The 24,387-nt window shown below is 38.3% G+C and overlaps 1 protein-coding gene across 3 annotated transcripts in view; it reads right to left on the bottom strand.

Moving 5' to 3' along the window:
- Nucleotides 1-9,505: 9,505 nt before the first annotated feature.
- LOC125912429 (guanylate-binding protein 1-like) overlaps nt 9,506-24,387 on the bottom strand; it is a 182,199-nt gene continuing 167,317 nt past the window's right edge. For 2 of the 3 annotated variants that reach the window (XM_049616836.1, XM_049616837.1), the window contains exons 3-11: nt 22,113-22,240; nt 20,583-20,692; nt 20,117-20,313; nt 19,288-19,530; nt 17,521-17,801; nt 15,736-15,948; nt 14,850-14,952; nt 14,418-14,611; nt 9,506-13,823 (exon numbers count right to left, since the gene is read on the bottom strand). In XM_049616836.1, the coding sequence (XP_049472793.1) occupies nt 13,707-13,823; nt 14,418-14,611; nt 14,850-14,952; nt 15,736-15,948; nt 17,521-17,801; nt 19,288-19,530; nt 20,117-20,313; nt 20,583-20,692; nt 22,113-22,240 (1,586 nt within the window). In that variant the 3' untranslated portion in view covers nt 9,506-13,706. Of the gene's footprint in view, nt 13,824-14,417; nt 14,612-14,849; nt 14,953-15,735; nt 15,949-17,520; nt 17,802-19,287; nt 19,531-20,116; nt 20,314-20,582; nt 20,693-22,112; nt 22,241-23,517; nt 23,727-24,387 lie in introns of all 3 variants that reach the window. The other variant, XM_049616835.1, reaches the window with a different exon arrangement.

Here is a 24,387-nt window from a genome sequence, read left to right as displayed (position 1 = left end):
TGCGTGCATGTGTGTAGGTATTATTATAGTAAATTAATGCTTTCCAGCCAGATAAATAATAGCTGTACAAACAGTTTAAGTATTTCAAAAACCATAATGGAAATTGAACATTTACCCATAGAAAGCCTGCCTATGTATCTATTTATCTGTCTGTCCAGCTGTCTTTCCGCATATACATTTGGCTGGATTTATAGCAATTTAGCCTTTAGCATTGGTTACTTCTATAATCTTCATAATCTTTGAACAGTTTTTAAAAAGAATAAATGTTGACTTTAAAAGTCAATTTGGTAGGGAAAAATAGTTCAAAACATGGGGTCCAAATGTAAAATATAATAATAAAAATTATCCTTGTGAAAGCTTTTGCAAGTACTGTGCCCATTATGACAGGCTAGGTGTGTGGTTTCCAGCTAAATAACGTTAGAAAATGTCCTCACACAAGTATCATTACATTAGAAACTGGTAGAAATTGCTCTGCTTAGTGAGGTATTATGCGTTCTTTCTCAGTCTGACTTTGCCTCTGGAATTCTTGACTCACATTCAGAATGGAGCTCTTAATCTTTCAGAGGCCTCTCTCTTTAAGGCTATATGCAGATTCTCAGCTGCTGAAGGGTTTCTATGGTGATGGACTTTTCTTTTAATTAAAAAAATTTTTTTAATGTTTATTTATTTTTCAGAGACAGAGACAGAGACAGAGACAGAGTGTGAGCAGGGGAGGAGCAAAGAGAGATGGAGACACAGATTCCGAATCAGGCTCCCGGCTTCAAGCTCTCAGCACAGAGCCTGATGCAGGGCTCAAACCCACGAACCACGAGATCATGATCTGAGCCGAAGTTGGACGCTGAGCTGATTGAGCCACCCAGGCACCCCTATTCTTGTACTGTTTAAAGGAGAATCTTCTCCCTCTCCCTTCCCACATAGGATTTCATTATTATTTCTTACTTACAGACCTAGAGAATCTGGTGTTACTTTCCTGCCATTGCTCTGGAAATCCACCCAGCATAAGGCATGTAGTACTGACTGGACAGGCAGCAGTGCCAAAAAGACATTGACACTATGACAAAGTGAGGGATCAAAAGTCCATCACCATAGGGGGGCCTGGATGCCTGGTTGAGCATCCTACTTTGGCTCAGGTCATGATCTTGTAGTTCATGGGTTTGAGTCCCTCATTGGGCTCTGTGCTAACAGCTAGGAGCCTGGAGCCTGCTTCAGATTCTGTGTCGCCCTCTCTCTCTGCTCCTCCCTTGCTCACACTCTGTCTCTCTCTCTCTCTCAAAAATACATAAAAATAAAAAAAATTAAAAATAAATACTATAAGAATATAAACAGCTATCAAATTCCTGAAATATTCAATATGATGTTAAATAACCAAAAGGTAAACTTTCAGGGAGAAGCATTGAGAATGGAGTTGCGCTGATACTCACATGTTTAAAAATAATCATGGTATGAGCTACTTACTATGCCAGGCACCCTTATGGACAAAACAGTTCTGCCCACATGGAGCTTCTATTCTAATGGGGGAGACAGGCAATATGTCAGTGATAAAATACTGTGAAGGAAAATTAAACTGTTGGCCACTAGATAGAGCTCATTACTTTTTTTTATGTCTCACCAATCCTCTCAAAAAGAATGATGCTGAGTGCCTGATATGCTGTTAAAGTTGTGTTTGGGGGCCAGGTGATAGGCTATCTCTCTTTTCTTATCTCTCCCTCCTTATTCAGATTTTCTTTTTCTACCAGCTTACAGAAAGGGGGAAATATAGTTAAGATGTACTACAGAGCCAACAAGAGGTATCTTGGGGTAGGTGAATTAGATCAGCTCCTTCCTAAATCATAGAAATCCTCTCCCCTCAATTTCCTGGGTATTTGCCCTTATTTATTTATTTATTTATTTAATATCTGAATGTATCTTTTAAAAAATATTTACTTATTTATTTTAAGAGAGAGAGCACGAGCAGGGGATGGGCAGAGAGAGAAAGAGAGAGAGAGGAAGAATCCCAATCTGAATACAGATATTTGTTTAATATCTGTATTCACCACTAGACTATTAGTTTCTTGAATAAGAAGTACAACAATGCTTCCCAGTCCTTGACAGAGTACCTGATAGGTACTCAACAAGTACCTTTTGAATGAAAGGATCCCTTTAGCCCAAGCAATTGCTGTTTTCCAGGTGGTCTCATCTAACTCCCTAGGGACTCTGTTTTGATGTTTGGCTGGTGAAAAAAATCTCCATAATAAAAACTTGGGTGAGTTTTCCTTTTCTTGTGTTCTATGAATTCCTTTTTGTCAAAGAACTCCCAGTGGATGGGAAGGTTGTGTGTGTGTGTGTGTGTGTGTGTGTGTGTGCAAATCGAGTAGAAATATTTTTTGTCATTCTGAGTTCAGGGTCATATTTTTTCCTCTTTCTACTTGGAGAAATCCTAACACACACAATGGACATATTTTTAGTGCTCAATGGAACTTAACCAATGTTAGGCATATACTTTTGTCAGGGCTAATACTAGATAAAAAAGGGTCTTGAACCTTCTCTACAGCCAGTAGAAGGAACATTGTAAAAACTGCTAGGGGAGAGAATCTAAGGAGGTTCATGGGTCATGGTCTATCCTAAAATCTCTTGGTCTTAGAATAATTTTCAGCATAGAGATTCTGTTGAATGTTTTGTTAGATTTATACCTAAGTATTTCTTGTGTTGTTGTAAATGGCATTGTTTTTTTAAATTCTGGCTTCCAATTGTTCATTACTTGTATATAAAAATGCAGTTGAAGATACATTTTTTATTATTACTGAAGTAAAATTGACATTCAATGTTATGTTAATGTGTACAATGATGTGGGAAACAAAGGCAATAAGAACAAGTTAAATTTCCCTACTATCTACAACTCACTGACAAATCTTTGAAACAGGCAGAGTGACCTTCCTTTGGGAGCTCAGCTGCCTTGATGCTAACACTTTGATAAAGGCAAAAGGCAATCTTAGCTTAACATCATCCTGACCCCCCAGGATCCTGTAAGTCTACTTTAACATATAAAAATTCCTTTGGAAACATCCTTTATCTCTGTCCCCTCCCCTCAAGATAGATGTTAGCAATCATCCTCCAAGGATATGGCCCACTGATATACATCTGGAGGGTCTCGTGACTGAGGTTTCCCTAGACAGTAATAAATGACCTTTTCCTAACAACAGCTAGCCCCCTTCGGTCCTGGAAACCTTGCTTGCAAAATTCCTTATAGACTTACGCTATCCCTAACCCCCTCCCAATCTGAAAATATATAATCAGCCACTGCTCACAACCCTAGTGTAGCTCTCTCTGCCCATGGGTCCTGTCTCTGTGCTTTAATAAAACCACCTTTTTGCACTGAAGATGTCTCAAGAATTCTTTCTTGGCCATGGGCTCTGAACCCCATTATTCCCACATCATATAACATTGTTAGAAGGTAGAGAAGAGACAGGAAAGTGTCCCCCAAACTGAGAAGCCACTTTGAGACTGGAAAATAAAGCAGGCCACTCCATACAGTTTGCACAGTTTTACTCAGGGAAACTTACTGACAGGAAGGATCCGGTGGAGGATGATCCATGTCACCTGCATAGTTACGCTCCACAAAATTCAGACCTTAGTCCACAGATTTTATAGAGCGAGGGGCCACACAAAAGGGGCACTGTAGTGAGCTCAAAGGGTCTGCGTGTTCCTCAAAGGGCTTGCGAGCACCTAACTGACGGCTACTTCAGTTAGTGCTTGTGGTACTACCTATGCATCAGGAAGAGGAAAGAAATACGTTATCTCTAACAGATTCCTGGGAGGCCAAAGCAAGTCCCCCTCCCCCCAAATCCCTACCTTGATGGGCATTTCCAAGGTATGTAAGCTAATCACCAAGGGGCCTGGAACACACAGTCAATGATGGGGTCAGTATTGTCAGCACTGTTTCAAAAATATTGATTCGACAATTCTCCACATTACCCAATGTTTACCATAACTGCGGTCACCACCATCTGGCACTATACAACATATTACAATATTATACAACAAACCTGGAAGTATCACAATCCCAGATTTCAAGGTATATTACAAACTGTAATTAATCAAAACAGTATAGTATTGGCACAAAAATGAGCACATAGATCAATAGAACAGGAGATGGAGTCCTGAAGATTGATTTGTGTGTTGATCTTATATCTTATGACCTATTAGTTCAAAGAGGTTGTTTTGGTAGATTCCCTGGGATTTTCTGGATGGGTGGTGTTGAACAGGAGTGGTGAGACTAGACTTACTTGCTTTGTTCTGAGTTAGTGGCAAAGCAGTTTTTCATCATTAAATATGATGTTATCTGTAGGGCTTTTGTAGATGCCTTTATCAGCTCAAAGAAGTTAATTTTTACTCCGAGTTTGCCTAGAGTTTTATCACGAACGGCTATATTATTTTGTTGAGGTTTATCTGCATTTATTTATATAATTAAGTGGTCTTTATTCCTCAGACTTTTAGTATGGTGAATTACATTAATTAATAAACCTCAGTTGATCAAGGGCATATAGCCCAAATCAGAGATATGATTTGCAAATATTTTCTTTCATTCCATAGGTTGCCTTTTCATTCTCTTGTTTCCTTTGCTTTGCAGAAGCTTGGTGTAGTCTTATCTGTCTATTTTTGATTTTGTGGCCTGTATTTTTGGTGTCCTATCTAAGAAAACATCATCAAGACCAATGTCAAAAAGATCTGCTCTGTTTTTCTCTAAGAATTTTACCATTTCAGGTCTTGTGTTGAAGTCTTTAATTCATTTTGAGTTGATTTTTGTGGATGGTGTAAAGGAAGGGTGCAATTTAATTTTTTTGCATATGATATCTATTTTTCCCCAACAGCATTTGTGGAAGAGACTATAATTTCCCCCACTGTGTATTCTTGGCATCCTTGTCAAATATTAGTTGATTTTTCTCTGTGATGCAAGGATGGCTCAGCATAAGGAAATCCATAAACATGATACACCACGTTAATATAATTAAGGATAAAAATCATATGATCATCTCAATATATGCATATAAAACATTTGACAAAATTCAACATCTTTTTATGATAAAATAATACTCATAAACTAGGTATACAAGAATGTACCTCAACAGAGTACAGACCATATATAACAGCCCACAGTTAACATTATACTCAGTGATGATCAGGAACAAGACAAGGATACCCATTCTCACCACCTCTATTCAACATAGTACTGGAGCCCTAGCCAAAACAATTAGGCAATAGAAATAAATAAAAGTAATCCAAATCAGGGGCGCCTGGGTGGCTCAGTCAGTTAAGTGCCCAATTCTTGAGTTTGGCTCATGTCATGATCTCTTGAGTTTGGCTCATGTTGTGAGATCGAGCCCTGCATTGGGCTCTGTGCTGAGTGTGGAGTCTGCTTAAGATTCTCTCCCTCTGTCTCCCTGTATACTTCCCTGACTTGCACTCTCTCTCTTTCAAAAAAAAAAAATAATAATAATAAAATAAAATAAAAAACACTTTCCAAACGCATTTAAATCATGTTTTCCTTAAAAAAAAAAAAAAAGAAAGAAATCTAAATCAGAAAGCATGAAGAAAATTATCTGTGTTTGCAGATAACAAGATCCTGTATGTAGAAACTTCATAAAACTTCACATGAAGCGTACATAAAACACATTTATTACAGCCTATTTTAAACTGGTAACAACTTCAATCATGTACCAAGGCTTCATAAAAATTCTTAGAACTCATAAACAAAGTTTAGTCTGTGTGTGTCCTTAAAGCTAAATGGAATCTCTAGTAGGCAGCATACTGTTGGAGTCTGTTCTTTTTAATTTTAAAGGATTTTAATTCCTGTTTTTTAAAATCCATTCGGCTACTCTGTCTTAGAGAATTTAATTAGTTTACTTTGAAAATAATTAAGATAGGTAAGGACTTATACCTGCCATTTTGTTGTTTTCTGACTGTTTTGTAGTTTCTTTGTTCCTTTTTTCCTCTCATGCTATCTTCCTTTGTGATTTGTTGATTTTTTACAAAAAATGCATGTTTTGATTCTTTTCTTTCTATGTATTATGTGTCTACTAGAGAATTTTTCTTTGTGATTACCATAAAGCATACATAAAATTATATTTATTATAGTCTATTTTAAGCTGGTAACAACTTAACTTCAATCACATACCAAAACTACACTCTTACATCTTGTCTCTCTCCCACATTTTATACTACTTATGCCATACTTTACATCTTTTAATATTGTGTATCCATCAACAAATTATTGTTTTAGTTATTTTAATAATTTTGTAATTTAACTTTTATACTAGAGTTAAATGTGATTTATGCACCATCATTACCATATTAGCATATTCTAAATTTGATCATATATTTACCTTTATCAGTGAGCTTAACACTTTCATACGTTTTCATTTTGTGACTTAGTACTCTTTTTGTTTTGACTTGTAGAAGTCCCTTGAACATTCCTTGTAAGGCAGGATTTGTGAAGTCCCTCAGCTTTTGTTTGAGAATGTCTTTATCTCTTCTTCATTTCTGAAGGACAACTTTGCCAGGCATAGTGTTCTTGGTTGGCATTTTTTTTTTTTTTTTTTTTTGCACTTTGAATATATCATCTCCCTGCAAAGGTTCTGTTAAGAAATTCCCTGAAGGGCACTTGAGTGGCTTAGTCGGTTAAGCGTCCAACTTCAGTTCAGGTCATGATCTCATGGTTCATGAGTTTAAGCCTCATGTCGAGTTCTCTGCTGACACCTTGTAAGCCTGGAGCCTGCAGCCTGCTTCGGATTCTGTGTGTGTCTCTCTCTCTGCCCCTCCCCTGCTTGCATTCTCTCTTTCTCTCTCAAAAATAAATATAAAAATTTTTTAAAATATGAATTCTAGTATATGTATCACTTACATCAATTGGTTTTACTGAAAGATTTTTATTTCATCAGGTAATGATAAAATTGCTAGTGAAAGAACGCCAAAGAAATTTTTATTGTAAGCTGTTTTACTTGCAATTTTACCTAATAGAAATGCTTGGGCATTTTGTGCAGTAATAGTAAATGTCCTCTGAAGACCTTACTGGTAGAGTATGAAATTCATTATAAAGTATATAAAAAGTATACGTGGATTTAACATATACATGCTAGGAGCCAAAAACTATCACAGTTCTTATAAGCACTTTCTATTTTCTTTTGGACTTATGCTCTTTTCAGCAAAAACCACCTGTAACCAGGATTAAACACTGTTTCGCCAAACATTGTTATACTTACTACAAGTTGTTTTAACATAAAAAAATTCATTTTCAAGTACAGGCCTGCATAGTATCCCTCCAAACAAAGGTGAAGTTTAAAAACAATTATAAAATGTTTTCCCCAAAGAGAGGAGAAAATGGACCTCTCTTGCTTCTTGATGTTTGCTTTTTCCTATGTGTCTATTATTAGTGGAGAAAAATATTGGTATTTTATTTTATATCTAAGCTATTATGGTAATAAGATTTAGACAAGTAATTCAGACATTTAATAAAGATATTAAAACTCAGGTTTTATTTGTTCAGTTATAATAAAGTTTAAATGTCTTACTTCTTCTCAGGACAAAGGCATACCTGTATGTCACTGTCCTGTTATAATACTGTTACCCAGGGTAGCTGTTGGTATGAAAGGAGAGGGCAGAAGAAATGATTGCTATGGAACCTATCAGTTCCGACCCCCTTGTGAGAGAGGAGGGGCGGGGGTGCAGCAGTCCTAAAAAGGCCCTGGAGGTAAATTATAGCTGTGTCCTCTCTGCAGTCAGGCTGTACATGGACCTCCCAGTCCTCTAAGAGGCATCACTCGGGCCACCTTGCTCAGCCTACACCTTCATCCTGTTCCCACTCCCTCTCCTTATGGTCTCCTCCCAACGACGGAGTTGGACTAGGCCCCTTGTTTCTACACCGGTCTGCAATCATTAAGACAAAAACTTACTTGTTATCATCAAACCAGTGCTAGCAGGTAAATCAAGCAAAACAAAAAAACCACTGGGGAGTCTTAATGTATTACCTCATAAATATTCTTATGTTTATTTATTTATTTTTTTAGTGTTTATTAAAACATTTGAGAGAGAGAGAGAGAAACAGCATGAATTAAGAAGGAGCAGAGACAGAGGGAGACACAGAATCCTGAAACAGGCTCCAGGCTCTGAGCTGTCAGCACAGAGCCTGATGTGGGGTTTAAACCCATGAACTGTGAGATCATGACCTGAGCCAAAGTTGGATGCTTAACCAACTGAGCCACCCAGGCACCCCTAAAAATTTTTTTTAAATAAAAAGAAAAAAAAATTCACTGATAGCCTTCTGGGGATTCCCTTGTATGTGACAAATCACTTTTCCCTTGCTGCATTCAAAGCTCTTTTGTCTTTGAATTTTGAGAATTTGACTATAATGTTTCTTGAGACAATCTTCTTTGGTTGATTTTGCTTAGGGTCCTTTAGTTTCATGAATGTGGATGTCCACATCCCTCCCAAGATTTGGGGAATTTTCAGCCATTATTTCTGTAAATAAAGTTTCTGTCCTTATCTGTTTTCTCCTCTTTTACTCCCATAATGCATATATTTCTTTGCTTGATGATATCCGATAGGTCCCATATGCTTTCCTTACTCTTTTTCTTTTTATTCCTCTAACTGGCTAATTTCAAATGACCTGTTTTCAAGGCCATTGATTTTTTTTCTAATTCAATTTACACTTATTATAAGAACTGCCAGATATTTCATGTTAATATTTACATTTTCATAAGTACTTGCAGTTAGAATTCAAGCTGAGATTCCAATAAATCTCTTACATGTTCAACACTTTTCCTATCCTCAGACTTTGCAAATATTTTAACGAACATTTTTTGGATTTTATTCTGCCTTTGGGGAATTTATACTATACATATAACACAGAGGAAAAAAGATTACAATTTGGCAAAGCAAATTGAGGACAACTATATATAGGGTTGCAAATTGAAAAATAAGTGTAGACTATGAAATTCAAAATTTTAACACAGATAAATTCAGCCATTAGTTTTTCACTTTATATAAAACTTCACTCATAACTTCTTATTTATTTATTTTAAATTTTTAAAATGTTTATTTCTTTTTGAGAAAGAGAGAGACAGAGGGTGAATGGGGGAGGGGCAGAGAGGAAGACACAGAATCCGAAGCAGGCTCCAGGTCTAGACAGGGCTCAAACTCACGAACCACAAGATCATGACCTGAGCTGAGGTTGGACGCTTCACCGACTGAGCCACCCACCCAGGCACCCCACTCATAACTTCTTCGAATACCAACCTCCTGAGGGTATTTATTTTTGTATTTGTGTATAGTTGGCATACAATGTCACGTCAGTTTCAGGTGTACAACATAGTGATTCCACAACTGTGTATATATTATGCTGTGCTCGCTGCAAGTGTAGGTACCATCTGTCCTCGTAGAATGCTGTTAAAAGGCCATTGACTATATATCCTATGCTTTACCTTTCATTTCCACGAAAAGGTCATTGATTATTTCTGAATAATTAAGTCTGCTGTTGAAGCTTTTGATTTTTTTGGGGGGGGGGGCCGGTCAGTTGTATCCTTCAACTCCAGATTTTCTGCTTGATTATTTTTTATGGTTTCTATTCCTTTCTTCACATTCTCATTTTGTTCATGTATTTTCTTGATTTTTTTTAGTTGTCTGTGTTCTCTTGTAGTTCATTGAGCTTTAAGAGTATTATTTTGAATTCTTTGTCAGGCAATTTACAGTTCTCCATTTCTTTAGGGTTGGTTATTGAAGATTTATTTTGTTTATTTGGTTGCATCATATTTCCCTGACTCTTCATGTTCCTTATAACTTTGCACTGGTTTCTGTGCACAGGATGAAGCATTCACCTCTTCCAGTCTTTACAGACTGGTTTTGGCAGGAAAAGACATTTATTGGTCAGCCCAGCTGGAGATCCTGGGGGCCTGTCAAATGTTTTCTGTGGATGTGGACCTCCCAATCTCCCTTCCTTCTAGGGAAGAGATTTCAGGGTGGTATACCTTCTTTCAATTTCACAGAGTCATGTTGGCTGCTGTAAACCTGCTTTCTTTTTCCTTAGAGCAGTGTATTGATAGGGTGGTGTATTAGAAACATATTCCAGTCCTCTCCCTCTCTTCCAGGGGAGAAATCTCAGGGTTATGGGCCGTCTTCCAATTTCACAGAGCTATGCCGGCCACCACAAACCTCCTGCCACATTTTTTCTGGGTCACAGTACTGAAATGAGAAGTTGTTGAGTTCCATTTTTCTCCCTCCCTTCTGGAGAAGATTCTGGATTGTGTGTCTCTTCCTATCCCATAGAGCCATGCCAGCTGTTGAGAGCTGCCTGCTTCTTTTCCCTAGGACAATAAACTAAAATGCCAGGATGTACTGGAATGGCACTGGGTGCAAGCTCTACTTGTCTCCCTTCCTCTCTCACAATCATGTAACTTCTCTTAATCCCACAGAGCTATGCAGTCAGCTGAGAGGTCCTGCCCTTTTCTTTGTTCAAAGTCGCCCCCAGGCATTCTAACTTTGCTGCTTGCCTCATCACTCTCGAGTAGGTCTTTTGGGCAGCATCCGGAAAAGTGAGGATGATATCAGATGGTTGCTTCCCTTATATTTTGCCCCTGAGGGAAAAGTCGTGGGCTGAGCAAAATTTTTCTCTAGATGCTAAGCTGTTTCAACTTGTGGCAGGGACTGATACCAGCAAAGTGAAATAGCATTCTTTTATTGGTGTAGATGAGAGCCAGGATTTCCTATTCCATTATCTTATGGATTTCAGTTCAGATTCTTTTTAAACTACAAATTCAATTAGAATTCAATTTAGAAGTTACAGTACAATTCAGATCATCTATTTCCCCTAAGGTGGGTTTTAGTAGTTTGTGGGGTTTTTTTTAGAAATTAGTCCATTTCATCTAATTTGTTGAAATTATGCATGCAGAGTGGTAACAGTATTGAGTTTTAGTTTATCTGTCTATCAAATATTTAAAAGGTTTCTTAAATTTTTATCTTTGTGTTTATTTTTCAGTCAATACCTTAATTGGCCTAATTGATTCTTTTTTTAAATCTTTAAAAAATTTTTCTAATGTCTATTTAGTTTTGAGAGACAGAGTATAAATGGGGAGGGGCTGAGAGAGAGACACAGAATCTGAAGCAGGCTCCAGGCTCTGAGCTTGTGTGGCCTAATTGACCCTTGACCTGAATATGTGGAGGATAGTTTTCAGCCCCTCCCACTATATCAATGGACCTTATATATCCTTTCATTAAACCCATAGAAGGAAAAGTAACAGACTGTCACTTAAACAGTAGAAAATATACCTGCCCAAGTTAAAAAGAATTTTGACACAAGAACATCATAAGGGTCAGCAAATATAGGTCCTAACATATGCTAGCTTTGGCAGATATCACCCGATGACCCATCTCAAATTTACTATATCAGAAAGTCAAGGGAAGGCTAGGGCCCAGAGAATCTTTATATTTAATAAATTGGTTTTAATGCACGGTGGGGTTGAAGACTACTGGTGAAAGCAACATGCCTCCCTGGAGACAGCTTCATTTTGTTCCTAGAGATAGTATAGAAAAAGCATTAAACCAGGCGTCAGATGATTTGAAATCTGGTATAGACTCATGCTATCAAGCTAGAAAGGAAGTTATGTAATTTTGCTTAGTTTCAGTGTTATTATTTTTAAGGTTTTTTAAAAACTTATTTTGAGAAAGAGCTGGGGAGGGGCAAAGGAGATAGAGATAGGATCCCAAGCAGGCTCCACATTGCCAGCATGGAGCCTGATGCAGGAATCAAACTCACAAATCATGAGATCATGATCTGAGCCAAAGTCTAGAGTCAGACACTTAACTGACTGAGCCACCCAAGCGCCCCTTAATGTTAGTATTTTTAAATGGTTATTAAAGAGACCACTACTTGGTTTTGAAGGCATATGTGTTCTTTCTACCATGAAGTTTCTTTAGTTAATAAAAATGTATTTTATTTACTCTTTTGTTGCAATGCAGCTTGGATAAGAAAAGACAAAGCCTATTTATATAAGCATTGTGGGTCTGTGTGCATACCTACATACATGCCGTAGATCTCCCTGATCTCCAGTGAAGGCAGTCAAATGAAAAAATACTGCTTAGTAGCATGTGTTTAACTGTGGAAAGAGGTATTCACCATGTAATAGGAGGTAAGGGGGTTCATTGGAAGAAAATGTCCCTATGCAATCAGCAAATCAGGCTTATTAATGTGGATTTAATGGCATTAGCTACGTCTCTGCATTTCTCTCATCTTCTAATATCTTGAAACATTGTATAATATTTTCAAGATCTTAACATACAATTTAATACACATTCCCTTACAAATGTAAGCAACATAAGGCGGATACATAGACTTTGACCAATGTTTTTATAGAGCAATAATCTGGAAACTATGGCTTATGAGTGCTACTTATTTTTTAAAATAAAGTTTTATTGGAACACAGCCATGTCCAACCATTTATGTATTGTCTATGACTGCTCTCACACTACATGGCAGAATTGAGCAGTTGAGACAGAGACTGTAGGGCCTACAAAGTCATGAATAGCCACTACCCGGTCTTTTGCAGATGAGTTAGCCAACCATTGGTGTGAAGAGTAAAGTCTTATTTTTGGGTGAAAACCGAAAAAAAAAAAAAAAAAAGCCCAGTGAAGCATATTTTATTTTCAGCTTAAAAATAATTTTTAATCATTTTGAAAAATATCAACCATTTACCTAGGAGTTTAGAAAATTAGGAGAAAGTCTGTGCATACTAATACCAAGAGCATTGTTTTGTTATTCAAAAAATATAAAAAACAATCTATAATCACTTTGGGGAAAATCAGCAAACTTTCAAGTATAGACTGTTGAGAAGTGGAAAAAGGTTGCCTAATTTATAGGATCTTAAATGATCTATTAATTAACTTAGCTCAGTTTTCTAGTATGTTATCTGTCATCATTTAAAGTCCATCTTTGTGAATTATATATTGTTACAAACACATAATGCATAATTGTCATCATGTTACTATGTTCAGTCCAGTGTCAATTATCTAAACCTCTAAAATGTACCATTAAAGTTACAACCTGGGTGAATTAAGTAAAAAAGGAGTTTCCTTTTTTGGCCCATTTGTTTGTGATCCAATCCCTATTCATGCTAATGGTTTCTTCTACCTTCTTATGAAAATTCTGTAGATTCTAGATCTCTATATAAGGTGGTTTGCTTCTGCTTAGAATCCATCAGGGAGGATTGTCTATTCCTAGGGCCTAGTGATCACATCATTGCTCACAGATGGTGCAGCTGTGGTATAATGGAAAACCGCACTTTGCTTTCACTAAGAAGCTAGGATGGTCCTCCTGACACTGAAATCCATTGTACACTTGGCCAGACTGAAGCCCAACTATGTTCCTAAACTTTTACCTAAGACTTTGTTCAGTTTCCCTTTGTCTACTAGTAGTCACCTAGAGGAATAAATTTTTCCTGAATGGTACCAGCTCATATACTTTTTGTGTTAGAGAGGTAAAACTGACCTTTGTCATACAATTTATAATATTTTTTTGGAAGATGGATATGATTTTTAATTACAGTACTGCACATCTTTGCAAATTTCTAGTGTTATAAAAATGCAAAATCCAGTTACTTTCGAGTGTAATGATATTTTTCCAAATTCAAAGGTTACTTAAGTTATGCCTTGGATAAGAATGATCAGGAGCTCTATTCTTTAGGTCTTCAGCTTAAGAAACATGTTTTCCTTGGTTTTTCCATGCTCTTCTGGATATTTTGTATCTCAGTGTGAAGTCGTTTGCTCTCATTTTGGAATCCTTCCTTTAGTAGACGAGCCTGTTCCTAAAAAGGGACAATTGGAGACTGAATAAAGTGTAGGACTGAAGTAAATCTCTAATTTATAGCTAGTTTCCGCATTCATTTTTTTTAGTATTAAATTTCTTCTTGACATTTTCTCTACCCTTAAGTTTCATTATATGTTCTCTTGGGTGTTTTAGCTCTGTGATTACATTTCCACTAAGTGGTGAAGACAGTTCAGATATCTTACCAAGTTGTGTGACCCTATAAAAGTTACTTAATCCTTTCTGAACTTCTGTTTCTTTTCGTAAGTAATAGAGACACAGCAGTTCTTGCTTCGTATAGTATTAAGCAAGAGATCCATATAAGAGATTTTTCAGAATGCCTAGCAGAGAACAGCTACCATGCATGAAAGGATGTACAGATAGAGGACTGGATGTGACCTAACCACAAATAAATCTTTTAATAACCAGATAGAGGCAGGGGCCAGGTCAGGCAGGCAGACAGAAATTGAAAAGTACAAGTGGCAAGCAAGGTCCTTCTTGTAGGCATCATGTTATCACTGCCACACTAAGATATGATGAGGGAGAGTGGAGAGAAAACAGAAAACAGAAACCTTAGGGTAGTACAATTAAATACCTGAAGTTTGAAAGCTAGAATTCTCTCTTGTTCATCCAGCCACTGGACTCTATCCCTTTCCATCTTCTCAGTTAATTGTCTCACATGTTCCTGATGACTCCTTTCTTTCTGTTCCATCAATTGCTGATTCTTTATTTGCATTTCTTCTAGTACTTTTGCTGCAGCCTGTGCAGATTCAGCTTTCACACGTTCCACTGAGAGGAGGAAAAAGAAGACAAATGTATGTGAGTAAGCATGTTGTCCCTTTCTTCCTTGCACACTTACCGGTCATTGTTGCTGTTGACTACATATGCCCTACTCAGAAATGACTTCAGCAAGTAAGGGGCATTGTTGTTCACCTTGCCCTAGTTTAAGGATCCCAGGCTTACCCGGCCAAATTATTTAAGCTTTAAGAACTCTTGAGGCTATCTAATCTCTTGACTGGCTCCTCACCTTCAATCTCCTTTTCCTTTTCTGTGAGAGTCTGGTCTGTCTGTAGAATCGCATCAGTCACAGACTCCTTGGACTTCAAGTATTCCTGAAGAACCTCTTCAGCCTTAGGACCCAGAGAGCATGGAGTTGGTAATAGGAAATGGATATAAGCACTCGTTCCTGTTTGTCTTCCTATCATCTTTTCCTCTAGGAATTGCTCCTCTTGGCCTTAGTGTGCCTGGTGGTCAAGACTCCTTGCCACAGGCATGGACACCTGCTCTGAGCTGGCCAATCATGGCAGCCTACTAAGCAGAATCCTTTATAAGAGACTGAGATAGACACTGGGAAACAGACATTCTTTGTTTTTTTAGAATGAGGGCTCTAATTTTGGAGGTGTTGGTGCTCTGGCCCCCTAAGGAGTGAGTTGTTGAAAAAAGAAGTCATTATGGAGAAAGCAGATCAGAGAAAAGGTGGAGGGAGAATAGGAAAGAAGGAAGTGTAGGGTTGAGGGGAGTAACAGACAGACAGACAGATGATGACATTATTTGAAATCTTGGATCCAGTTGTCCTTAAAGCCAGTTTAAAGCCTAAACTGATGAATTCCCATTTTTGTTTAAGAAAATGGGTTTCTGTTCCTTGCAGCATAAAGATCCAGCCACAGTAGTGAATTGCAATAACAACTTTGTGGTTGATCTGAAAACCCAATTAATAACTCAATTATTAATTGAGTGCACTCTTGGATGAGCACATAGGACGTATCTGGTGTAATTGGCTCCCTATACATGTTTACTGAATGAAAGTATGAATGCTGTTGTTCTCACAAGGTGTGCAATTACACGTGGTTATTTTAGTCTTTCAAGGAGGCATGTCAGCAGCTTTCCAGAATCAGAACATAAATCTTGGTTACCTGTATCCCTTTATTAGGTTGCTGAAGATATTTTGTCTTCAGCTCTTGTATTTTCTGGATGAGGAGACGGTACCCTCCTGGTTTAGAATAAACCCCCTGCTTCACAGCTTCTTCAAGAGGACTGAAAATATCCTTAAGTAAATCTGAGCAACGATCTGTTGATGCCTGCACATTCTGTTTACAAAAGTCATCTCGCTTTTTTTCCAGCTGGGCCTTTGATGTAAAAATAGGAGGTAAAAAGAATAACAGGGAAAAGATGTTAGCATGACCTTAGAATATCTGGAAGGGCTTCTCAGAAATAAGCCTATGACCCTAGAAAAAGTCACAGGCACCCCAACAGGACCATATCCTTCCTCCTGCTCCTGACTTTTACTGAAGTCCCTTTCTCCTTAGAGGTGAAGTTCAGAGCAGAGATTGCTAGCTTTCTTGCTATACCTTTAGAGATAAACTTCTGCTTTTCAAATTGGGCCAGTGATTGCGTATGGAATAAATGTGGCTCAACATAAGCCTGCATATGGATAATCAGGGCAATATCCTGATTGATTAGGATATCAAATCAGTCAGGCTGATTTGTGATCCCACTATTAGGCATTTGATTTAGAAGCTCTGATTGTGACTTATGTGAATTTAGGTAAATTAAGAGGAAGAATATTATTCATGAAAAAAATGTTTTAAAACTTTGAGTTCAATCCAAAATCTATAAAGAACTCATCAAACTCCACACCCAAAAACAAATAATCCAGTGCAGAAATGGGCAGAAAACATGAATAGACACTTCTCTAAAGAAGACATCCGGATGGCCAACAGGCACATGAAAAGATGCTCAACGTCGCTCCTCATCAGGGAAATACAAATCAAAACCACACTCAGATATCACCTCACGCCAGTCAGAGTGGCCAAAATGAACACATCAGGAGACTATAGATGTTGGCGAGGATGTGGAGAAACGGGAACCCTCTTGCATTGTTGGTGGGAATGCAAACTGGTGCAGCCACTCTGCAAAACAGTGTGGAGGTTCCTCAAAAAATTAAAAATAGACCTACCCTATGACCCAGCAGTAGCACTGCTAGGAATTTACCCAAGGGATACAGGAGTACTGATGCATAGGGGCACTTGTACCCCAATGTTTATAGCAGCACTCTCAACAATAGCCAAATTATGGAAAGAGCTTAAATGTCCATCAACTGATGAATGGATAAAGAAATTGTGGTTTATATACACAATGGAGTACTACGTGGCAATGAGAAAGAACGAAATATGGCCCTTTGTAGCAACGTGGATGGAACTGGAGAGTGTTATGCTAAGTGAAATAAGCCATACACAGAAAGACAGATACCATATGTTTTCACTCTTATGTGGATCCTGAGAAACTTAACAGAAACCCGTGGGAGAGGGGAAGGAGAAAAAAAAAAAGAGGTTAGAGTGGGAGAGAGCCAAAGCATAAGAGACTCTTAAAAACTGAGAACAAACTGAGGGTTGATCGGGGGTGGGAGGGAGGGGGGGTGGGTGATGGGTATTGAAGAGGGCATCTTTTGGGATGAGCACTGGGTGTTGTATGGAAACCAATTTGACAATAAATTTCATATATTAAAAACAATAGGAAAAAAAACCTTTGAGTTCATTGTAATAAAATTTGTTCTTCTTTTTATGATAAAAACAAAGAGTGGTTATCACCATTTTAAAGTCTAGTAGGAATTGCCTCTTTCAAAATAAATACCCATTTCATTTTCCGGTAGTACTCTGCTTTCCAAGACCCTAATCCATAAGAACTTGAGAAAAAATTACCGCTAAGTCCTTTTGACATAAATGGTCTCTGTCTTTGAAGGAATTCCTCATGAAGAGTTCAATGGCCTCTTTCTCACAGGCCCTGTGCAGGTTCAGTAGCTCCTGGAGGGTTTCTGTGGGCAGCTGCAGCATCTGGCCCATCTGCTGGTCATAGTGGGCAATGGCCTTTTGCACTGCGGCTGCATTCTCAATCTGGGCCAAGGCCAGGATTGCATTCTCCATGCAGGGCAGATCTCCACGGCTGATGGCATCGACATAGGTCTGCACCAGTTTCTCTAGACCTACAAACAGAGAACAAATAATGTTGCTTGTTGTAGGTGGGATGAGGAAACATTCCATTCTGTGTGATTCTGATCATGTCTACTACCACCCATTTGCCTCAAAGCATCAATGTCCTCAACATCACCTGGAGCCTTGCTAGAAATGTCGATTCTCAGCCTCTGACCCAGATCAAGTGAATTAGACCCTCCTCTCTGGCAAGATGTCCAGGTGATATGTTTACACATCAAAGGTTGAGAATCTGTTCTAGATAGCATAGGCCTATGTTTACTGAGTGTTTTCATTCACTTTACCCTTAAGCACCATTAGGACAGGAACCATACCTCTCTAATTTACATCTCTATCATCAGCCCTGGTCTGTGGCAAGCATTTGATCATTGTTGTGGAAAAAATCAAAAGGATACTTGATTTTGTTTATTCTAGCAAAGCGTGGTCCAAGACAACTTTCTGTTATGATGGAAATATTCTATGTCATCCAGCTATTAGCCACATGTAGGTATAGGCTTTTGACATATATATAACCACAAGAGACTCTTAAAAACTGAGGATAAACTGAGGGTTGATGGGGGTGGGAGGGAGGGGAAAGTGGGTGGTGGGCATTGAGGAGGGCACTGGTGGGATGAGCACTGGGTGTTGTATGGAAACCAATTTGACAATAAATTTCATATTAAGATATAAATAAACAAATAAATAAATAAATCTGTGTAATTGGAATTTTAAGTTTTCTTAAAAAATTTTTTTTAAATGTTTATTTAATTTTGAGGGAGAGAGAGAGAGACAGAGCACAAGTCGGGGAGGGGCAGAGAGACAGGGAGACACAGAATCCAAAGCAGCCTCCAGGCTCTGAGTTGTCAGCACAGAGCCCGGAGCTTGAACCCATGAACTGTGAGATCATGACCCGAGCCAAAGTCAGACGTTTAACCCACTGAGCTACCCAAGCATCCCAGAATTTTAAATTTTCTGTAATTTTAATTAGCTCACACTTAAATTTAGATAGCTACACTTGTGTAAGTGGCTACCATATTGGACAATGCAGGTCCTAATAAATAGGGCAATTTTAAGAAATAGAACTTGATTTCTTTAGCCTTTCCTATCTTTTCTCACCCAAGAAATTTGACTAGTAAAATCTATTAGAAATGTTGATGTCATCAAGAATTTAACATGGAAATAGCAGTAGATTCACATTTTTTTTAATGTTTATTTATTTTTGAGACAGAGAGAGACAGAGCATGAACAGGGGAGGGTCAGAGAGAGGGAGACACAGAATCTGAAACAGGCTCCAGGCTCTGAGCTGTCAGCACAGAGCCTGACGTGGGGCTTGAACTCACAGACTGCGAGATCATGACCTGAGCCGAAGTCAGCCGCTTAACCAACTGAGCCACCCAGGCGCCCCTAGCTTCACATTTTTTAAAGCTGAAACTAGGTGGATGTAATTCTACTCTCCTTTAGTCTTAACAATGGAAGAAAAAGACTGGGAAGAGGACTCACGAGGTCCATTGACTTTGATGTCTCCTGAGAGAGTTTTAGTTTTGGAATTCTTAAAGATGTAGGAACAGAAGGCTGAAGCTTGTTGCACAAATTCAGGATCCAGGTCATTATCATGCAGTGTCTCAAGCTGGCCTAGCTTCTTCCGATGAGTGGGTCGATCAAAGATAAAGCATTTCTTCTTTGGAAAGAACTTCCGGATACAGAGTCGGGGCAGATTAAAATTTTGATCACTTTGAGTGGTACCTGCAGGAAGATAAAAAAGGCTTGCAAACTTTTTCTGTAAAGGACCAAACAGTAAATATTTTAGGTTTTGCAAACCAGGTGGTCTCTTCTCCAAGTACTCAATTCTGCTATTGCAGCAAGAAAGCAGCCATAGACAATCTATAAATGAGTGGGCATAGCATTATTCCAATAAAACCTTATCTACAAAGACAGCTGGTGGTCTGGGTTGGCCATCATTTGCCTATGAGCCATAATTTGCCAACCCCTGAACTAGAGCACTATTCATGCTTTTACCTATTTTCTTCCAGACAACGCCTATTCTTCTCCATATTCTTTGGCTAATCACAAGCCCTATTCAGGGAGATAAAATCAATCTGATAATAGCACAGGGAAAAATAAAAGAGAAAGAAACTATTCTTAGAAGAGAGGAGAATATAATTTAAAATCTAATCTATTAATTCATGTATTAAACAAGCATTAATTCTTACTGATGGCCAGCTAAGAAGAAATAGAAAACTATAAATGTAAGAAAACTGTAAATGGAACACGGACAAAATAATAGTTTCTTATGTTTTATTATCTCCATTTATTTCTAAGTCCCTTTTACCTTGTTTAAGCTTGAGTGAATTCTCCAGGTACTCATCAGCTGTGATGGGTAGTCCGTCTGCTTCCAGTTCTAAGGAGAAATCCCTCAGCGTCCACACAAAATCTGGAAAGAAGCTCACAAAGTCTGCTGAATCTTCAATCCCATTGGAATTAGGGGAGGATTTCGCCCGGATCCGATCTGACAGCTCTGTCACATAGCTGAGTAGCAAACTAAGGAAAACTGGCATCAAAGAATAGTGTCCCCATCCCATATTGGTTCCACATATTAAAACCTTCACTTCACCTTTGTTTTTAACCCAAGCATCAATTTTCTAGTAGGTACATAGAATCTTTCCCCTGCCCTTGAATTATTTTTCATGTTTTCTCTTTTTGTGCTTGATTCACCAGTATTCACAACCAAGCAGCTGGTTTTTAAATACAATTCTTCCCTCTTACTTTGAGGCTATTTTGAACTACAAAAAGGATACTGCAGTTGGTCCATGGCCTGCTGGTTGATGGTTCCCATGCTATTGTACACAAAGGTGCTGCTCAGGAGTATTGCTAAGGCAAAGATCCAGGAATCGTTCTGGTTGTCACCCTGTGAATCAGAACATGTGCAAGCCTGTTAGGTTTCACTCTCCTGATATCTAGATCCTGACTTTCTAGATCAGCAGCAGTAAAAAGATGCTTATTTAACTAGAGGTTTTTTTTGTTTTTTGTTTTTTTTTTTTTTTTTTTTTAAGATTAATGACCTATATGAGAAAACCAAATCCAAACGAAAATATTAGTGGGATTTGGATTTTGGATCATTTTATGATTAGTATTTTTAATTTACACTGATTCTCACTAGGTCTTCTTATGATCATTGGCAGATAATTACAAAACCAATAGTAAAGGTTGGTAGGCTTTCTAAGGCTTTAAATATAATTTAAATTTAGAATTTTCAGGGCACCTGCGTGGCTCAGTCAGTTGAGTATCTGACTTCAGTTCAGGTCATGATGTCGCGGCTCGTGAATTCAAGCCCTGCGTCAGGCTTGTGCTGACAGCTCAGAGCCTGCAGCTTGCTTCAGATTCTGTGTCTCCCTCTCTCTCTCCCCCTCCGCTGTTTGCACTCTGTCTCACTGTCTCTCTCAAAAATAAATAAACATTTAAAAAAATAATAAATTTAGAATTTTCTCTTCCTTTTTACAGCAAAATTGACTTATGTGAGAGTAATAATACCTGTAGCTATTTTACTGAGCAATTATTAGGCACCTAACATTTTCCATTACTTATCTTATCCAAAACAACACTATGAGTCAAATAAAGATCTACTACATCTGTTTTACAAATTCAGAAAGCTGAGGTTAAAAGAGGTCAAATAATTTGCTAAGGCCACTGAGTTAGTGACAGGGTTTACATTTAAACACAAGGGTATAGAACTTCAGAACCTAAAATTTTAACTAAAATTCTCTGCAGGATTCAACTCGTGACGTTGATTTTATTTGTTCTACCTTTAAGCTTCTGGGTTAACTGGTTTAGCATACAATCTTTTTTAAAAAATAGTTTTAATGTTTATTTATTATTTTTGAGAAAGAGAAAGACAGAGTACAAGTGGGGGCGGGGCAGAGAAAGAAGGAGACCCAGAATCTGAAGCAAGCTCCAGGCTCTGAGCTGTCAGCACAGAGCCCAACGCAGGGCTCGAACTCACGAACCCTGAGATCATGACCTGAGGCGAAGTTGGACACCTAACGGGCTGAGCCACACAGGTGGCCCACACACAGCCTATTGTTAATCATTGGAATATTACTAATTACTACTGACCACTATGATCTTCTTCTAGAATTCTGCCTTATAAACATTTTCCTGATCCCTGGTTGCTAAACTTGGTCGGAGGGCACATAAACAGAAATAAAACAAAAACAAAAACAAAAACATATTATGGTTAAGTGTAAGTTCTTATTTAAAGAAAAATTAAATTGTGTAGAGAATATTCAGGGATGAGGGTCTTATTTCAAAACTGAATCCTCAATCCTTACCTTCTCTACATCTCCCAGGCCCTCCGTGTCAAGAAGAACTAGGGTGTGGTCTGGCTTCTTGGGATGAGGCACACACCACATCCAGATTCCTTTGGTGTGAGACTGCACCGTGGAGCCCAGAGAGAAGCCTGTGAGGGAGAGTGGGGATAAGAGAAGGTGGTGTTTTAATAGCAGATGGAACTAGAAATCCTACAATGCAACGCACAAAAAAAACAACCTGATTAAAACAAGAGCAAAGGACTTGAATAGATATTTCTCCAAAGCAAATATACAAACGACCAATAATCAAATGAAAAGATGCTCATCATCATTAGTCATTAGGGAAAAACAAATTAAAACCACAATGAGATACTACTTCACACTCATTGGGATGACCACTATCAAAAACCCAGAAAATAGGAAGTGTTGGGGAGGATGTGGGGATATTAGAAACCTTGTGTATTTCTGGTGAGAATGTAAAATGGTACACTTGCTGTGGAAAACAATATGATGGCTTCTTAAAAAAAATTAAAATAGAATTACCCTATGATTTGGAGATATATAACCCTCACAAAATGAAAGTAGGGATTTGAACAGATATTTGTACCCTCGTGTTTTTAGCAACATTATCCATAATAGCCAAAAGGTGGAGGCAACCCAAGAGTCCTTCAATAGATGAAGGGATAAACAAATCAGTATGCACATATTAGTTAGTCAGCCTTAAAAAGGGAGAGAATTCTGACACAGGGTACAACACCGAAGACATTGTGCCAAATCACATTAAGCAAATCACAAAGGACAAATAATGTCTGATTCCTCTCAAACGAGATTCCTAGAACAGTCCAATTCATAGAGATAGTATGTAGAATGGTGGTTGCCAAGGGCTGGGGAGTTATTGTTTAATGGGTACAGAGTTTCTGTTGAAGAAGATGAAAAAATTAGGGAGATGCATGATGGTGATGGCTGCATAACAGTGTGAATTTACTTAATGCCATAGAACTATACGTACACTTAAAAATGATTCCAATGGTAAGTTTTATGTTATGTATATTTTACAACAATGAAAAAAAAAGCCAATACAGACTTAAACATTCTTTGCATCTTAATAACCAGTGGAAACTTGCTTTTGCTACATGAACATTTTAGTAAATGTCTTATTATGTACATTAATTATTTTTATTACTGCACTAGTCTTTCTAGGAAAGGAACAATTTATGCTTTTAAAAGAGGAAACTAAGGCAAAGTGGGAAGAGTGATGAACTGCCTCTTTCAGATTATAGTGAAGATAAGAGCATAATCGTGGATTAAAAGATAACTTTCAATATTCCTCCACGTTCTCTAACTTTCTGTCCTTGCATCACCACGTTCAATGCAGGCAGTGTCAGTGGACAGAAGGGACTCCGAGGAGCTTTTTGGTGCCACTCACCCTTGTTCTTCCCAGCCAGCTTGTTCATCAGGTAGGATTTGCCTGTGCGGTAGAGGCCCACAATAGCCACCACCACGAGAGGATTCTTGGTGCCTGACAGGATCTCCAAAGCTTCCTGATTAGCCACCAGTTGCCCTTCAGTGTTCTCAATGAGGCACACTGGGGCCGGCATGTGGATCTCTGAGGCCATGTTCAGAGTGTTCCCTGGTCTGCAAGGGAAGAGATGGGATGAAATAAAATTTCCAGTCCAATTAGATCAAGAACCTCACCAGGTTATTTTACATTCAGAAGCTGGAGTCCTCAGTTTCCACAACATGGACATAAGTTTTGTGTCAACATTGAGATAGATGAGGGTAAGATCTGTATCATTTTAGAAAGTTACAGAAGTATTATCAAAGTAGTCCATTGAAAAAATATTGGTATGACCATATCTTATGAATGTTCAGCCACTCTCATGAACAAAATCGGTCATTAAATTCACCATGGAAAACTTTCCTTTTGTATTCTCATTAAAAAATTTAGAGGGGTGCCTGGGTGGTTCAGTCGGCTAAGCGTCCGACTTCAGCTCAGGTCATGATCTTGTGGTCCGTGATTTCAAGCCCCGCATCGGGCTCTGTGCTGACAGTTCAGAGCCTGGAGCCTGCTTCATATTTTGTGTCTCCTCTCTCTGCGCCTCCCTGATTCACATTCCATCTCTCTCTGTCTCTCAAAAATGAATAAATGTTTTAAAAAATTTAAAATTTAGAGTAAAGCAGGGGTGCTTGTGTGGCTTAGTTGGTTAAGAATCCACCTCTTTGATTTTGGCTCAGGTAATGATCTCACAGTTTGTGGGATTGAGCCCTGCATTGGGCCACGCTTATAGCACAGAGC

Source organism: Panthera uncia (assembly GCF_023721935.1).
Source record: "Panthera uncia isolate 11264 chromosome C1 unlocalized genomic scaffold, Puncia_PCG_1.0 HiC_scaffold_4, whole genome shotgun sequence".
In the NCBI taxonomy this organism is placed as follows: Eukaryota; Metazoa; Chordata; class Mammalia; order Carnivora; family Felidae; genus Panthera; species Panthera uncia.
Note: the sequence above shows the minus strand (reverse complement) of the source record. Positions and strands in the feature narration are given on the sequence as shown.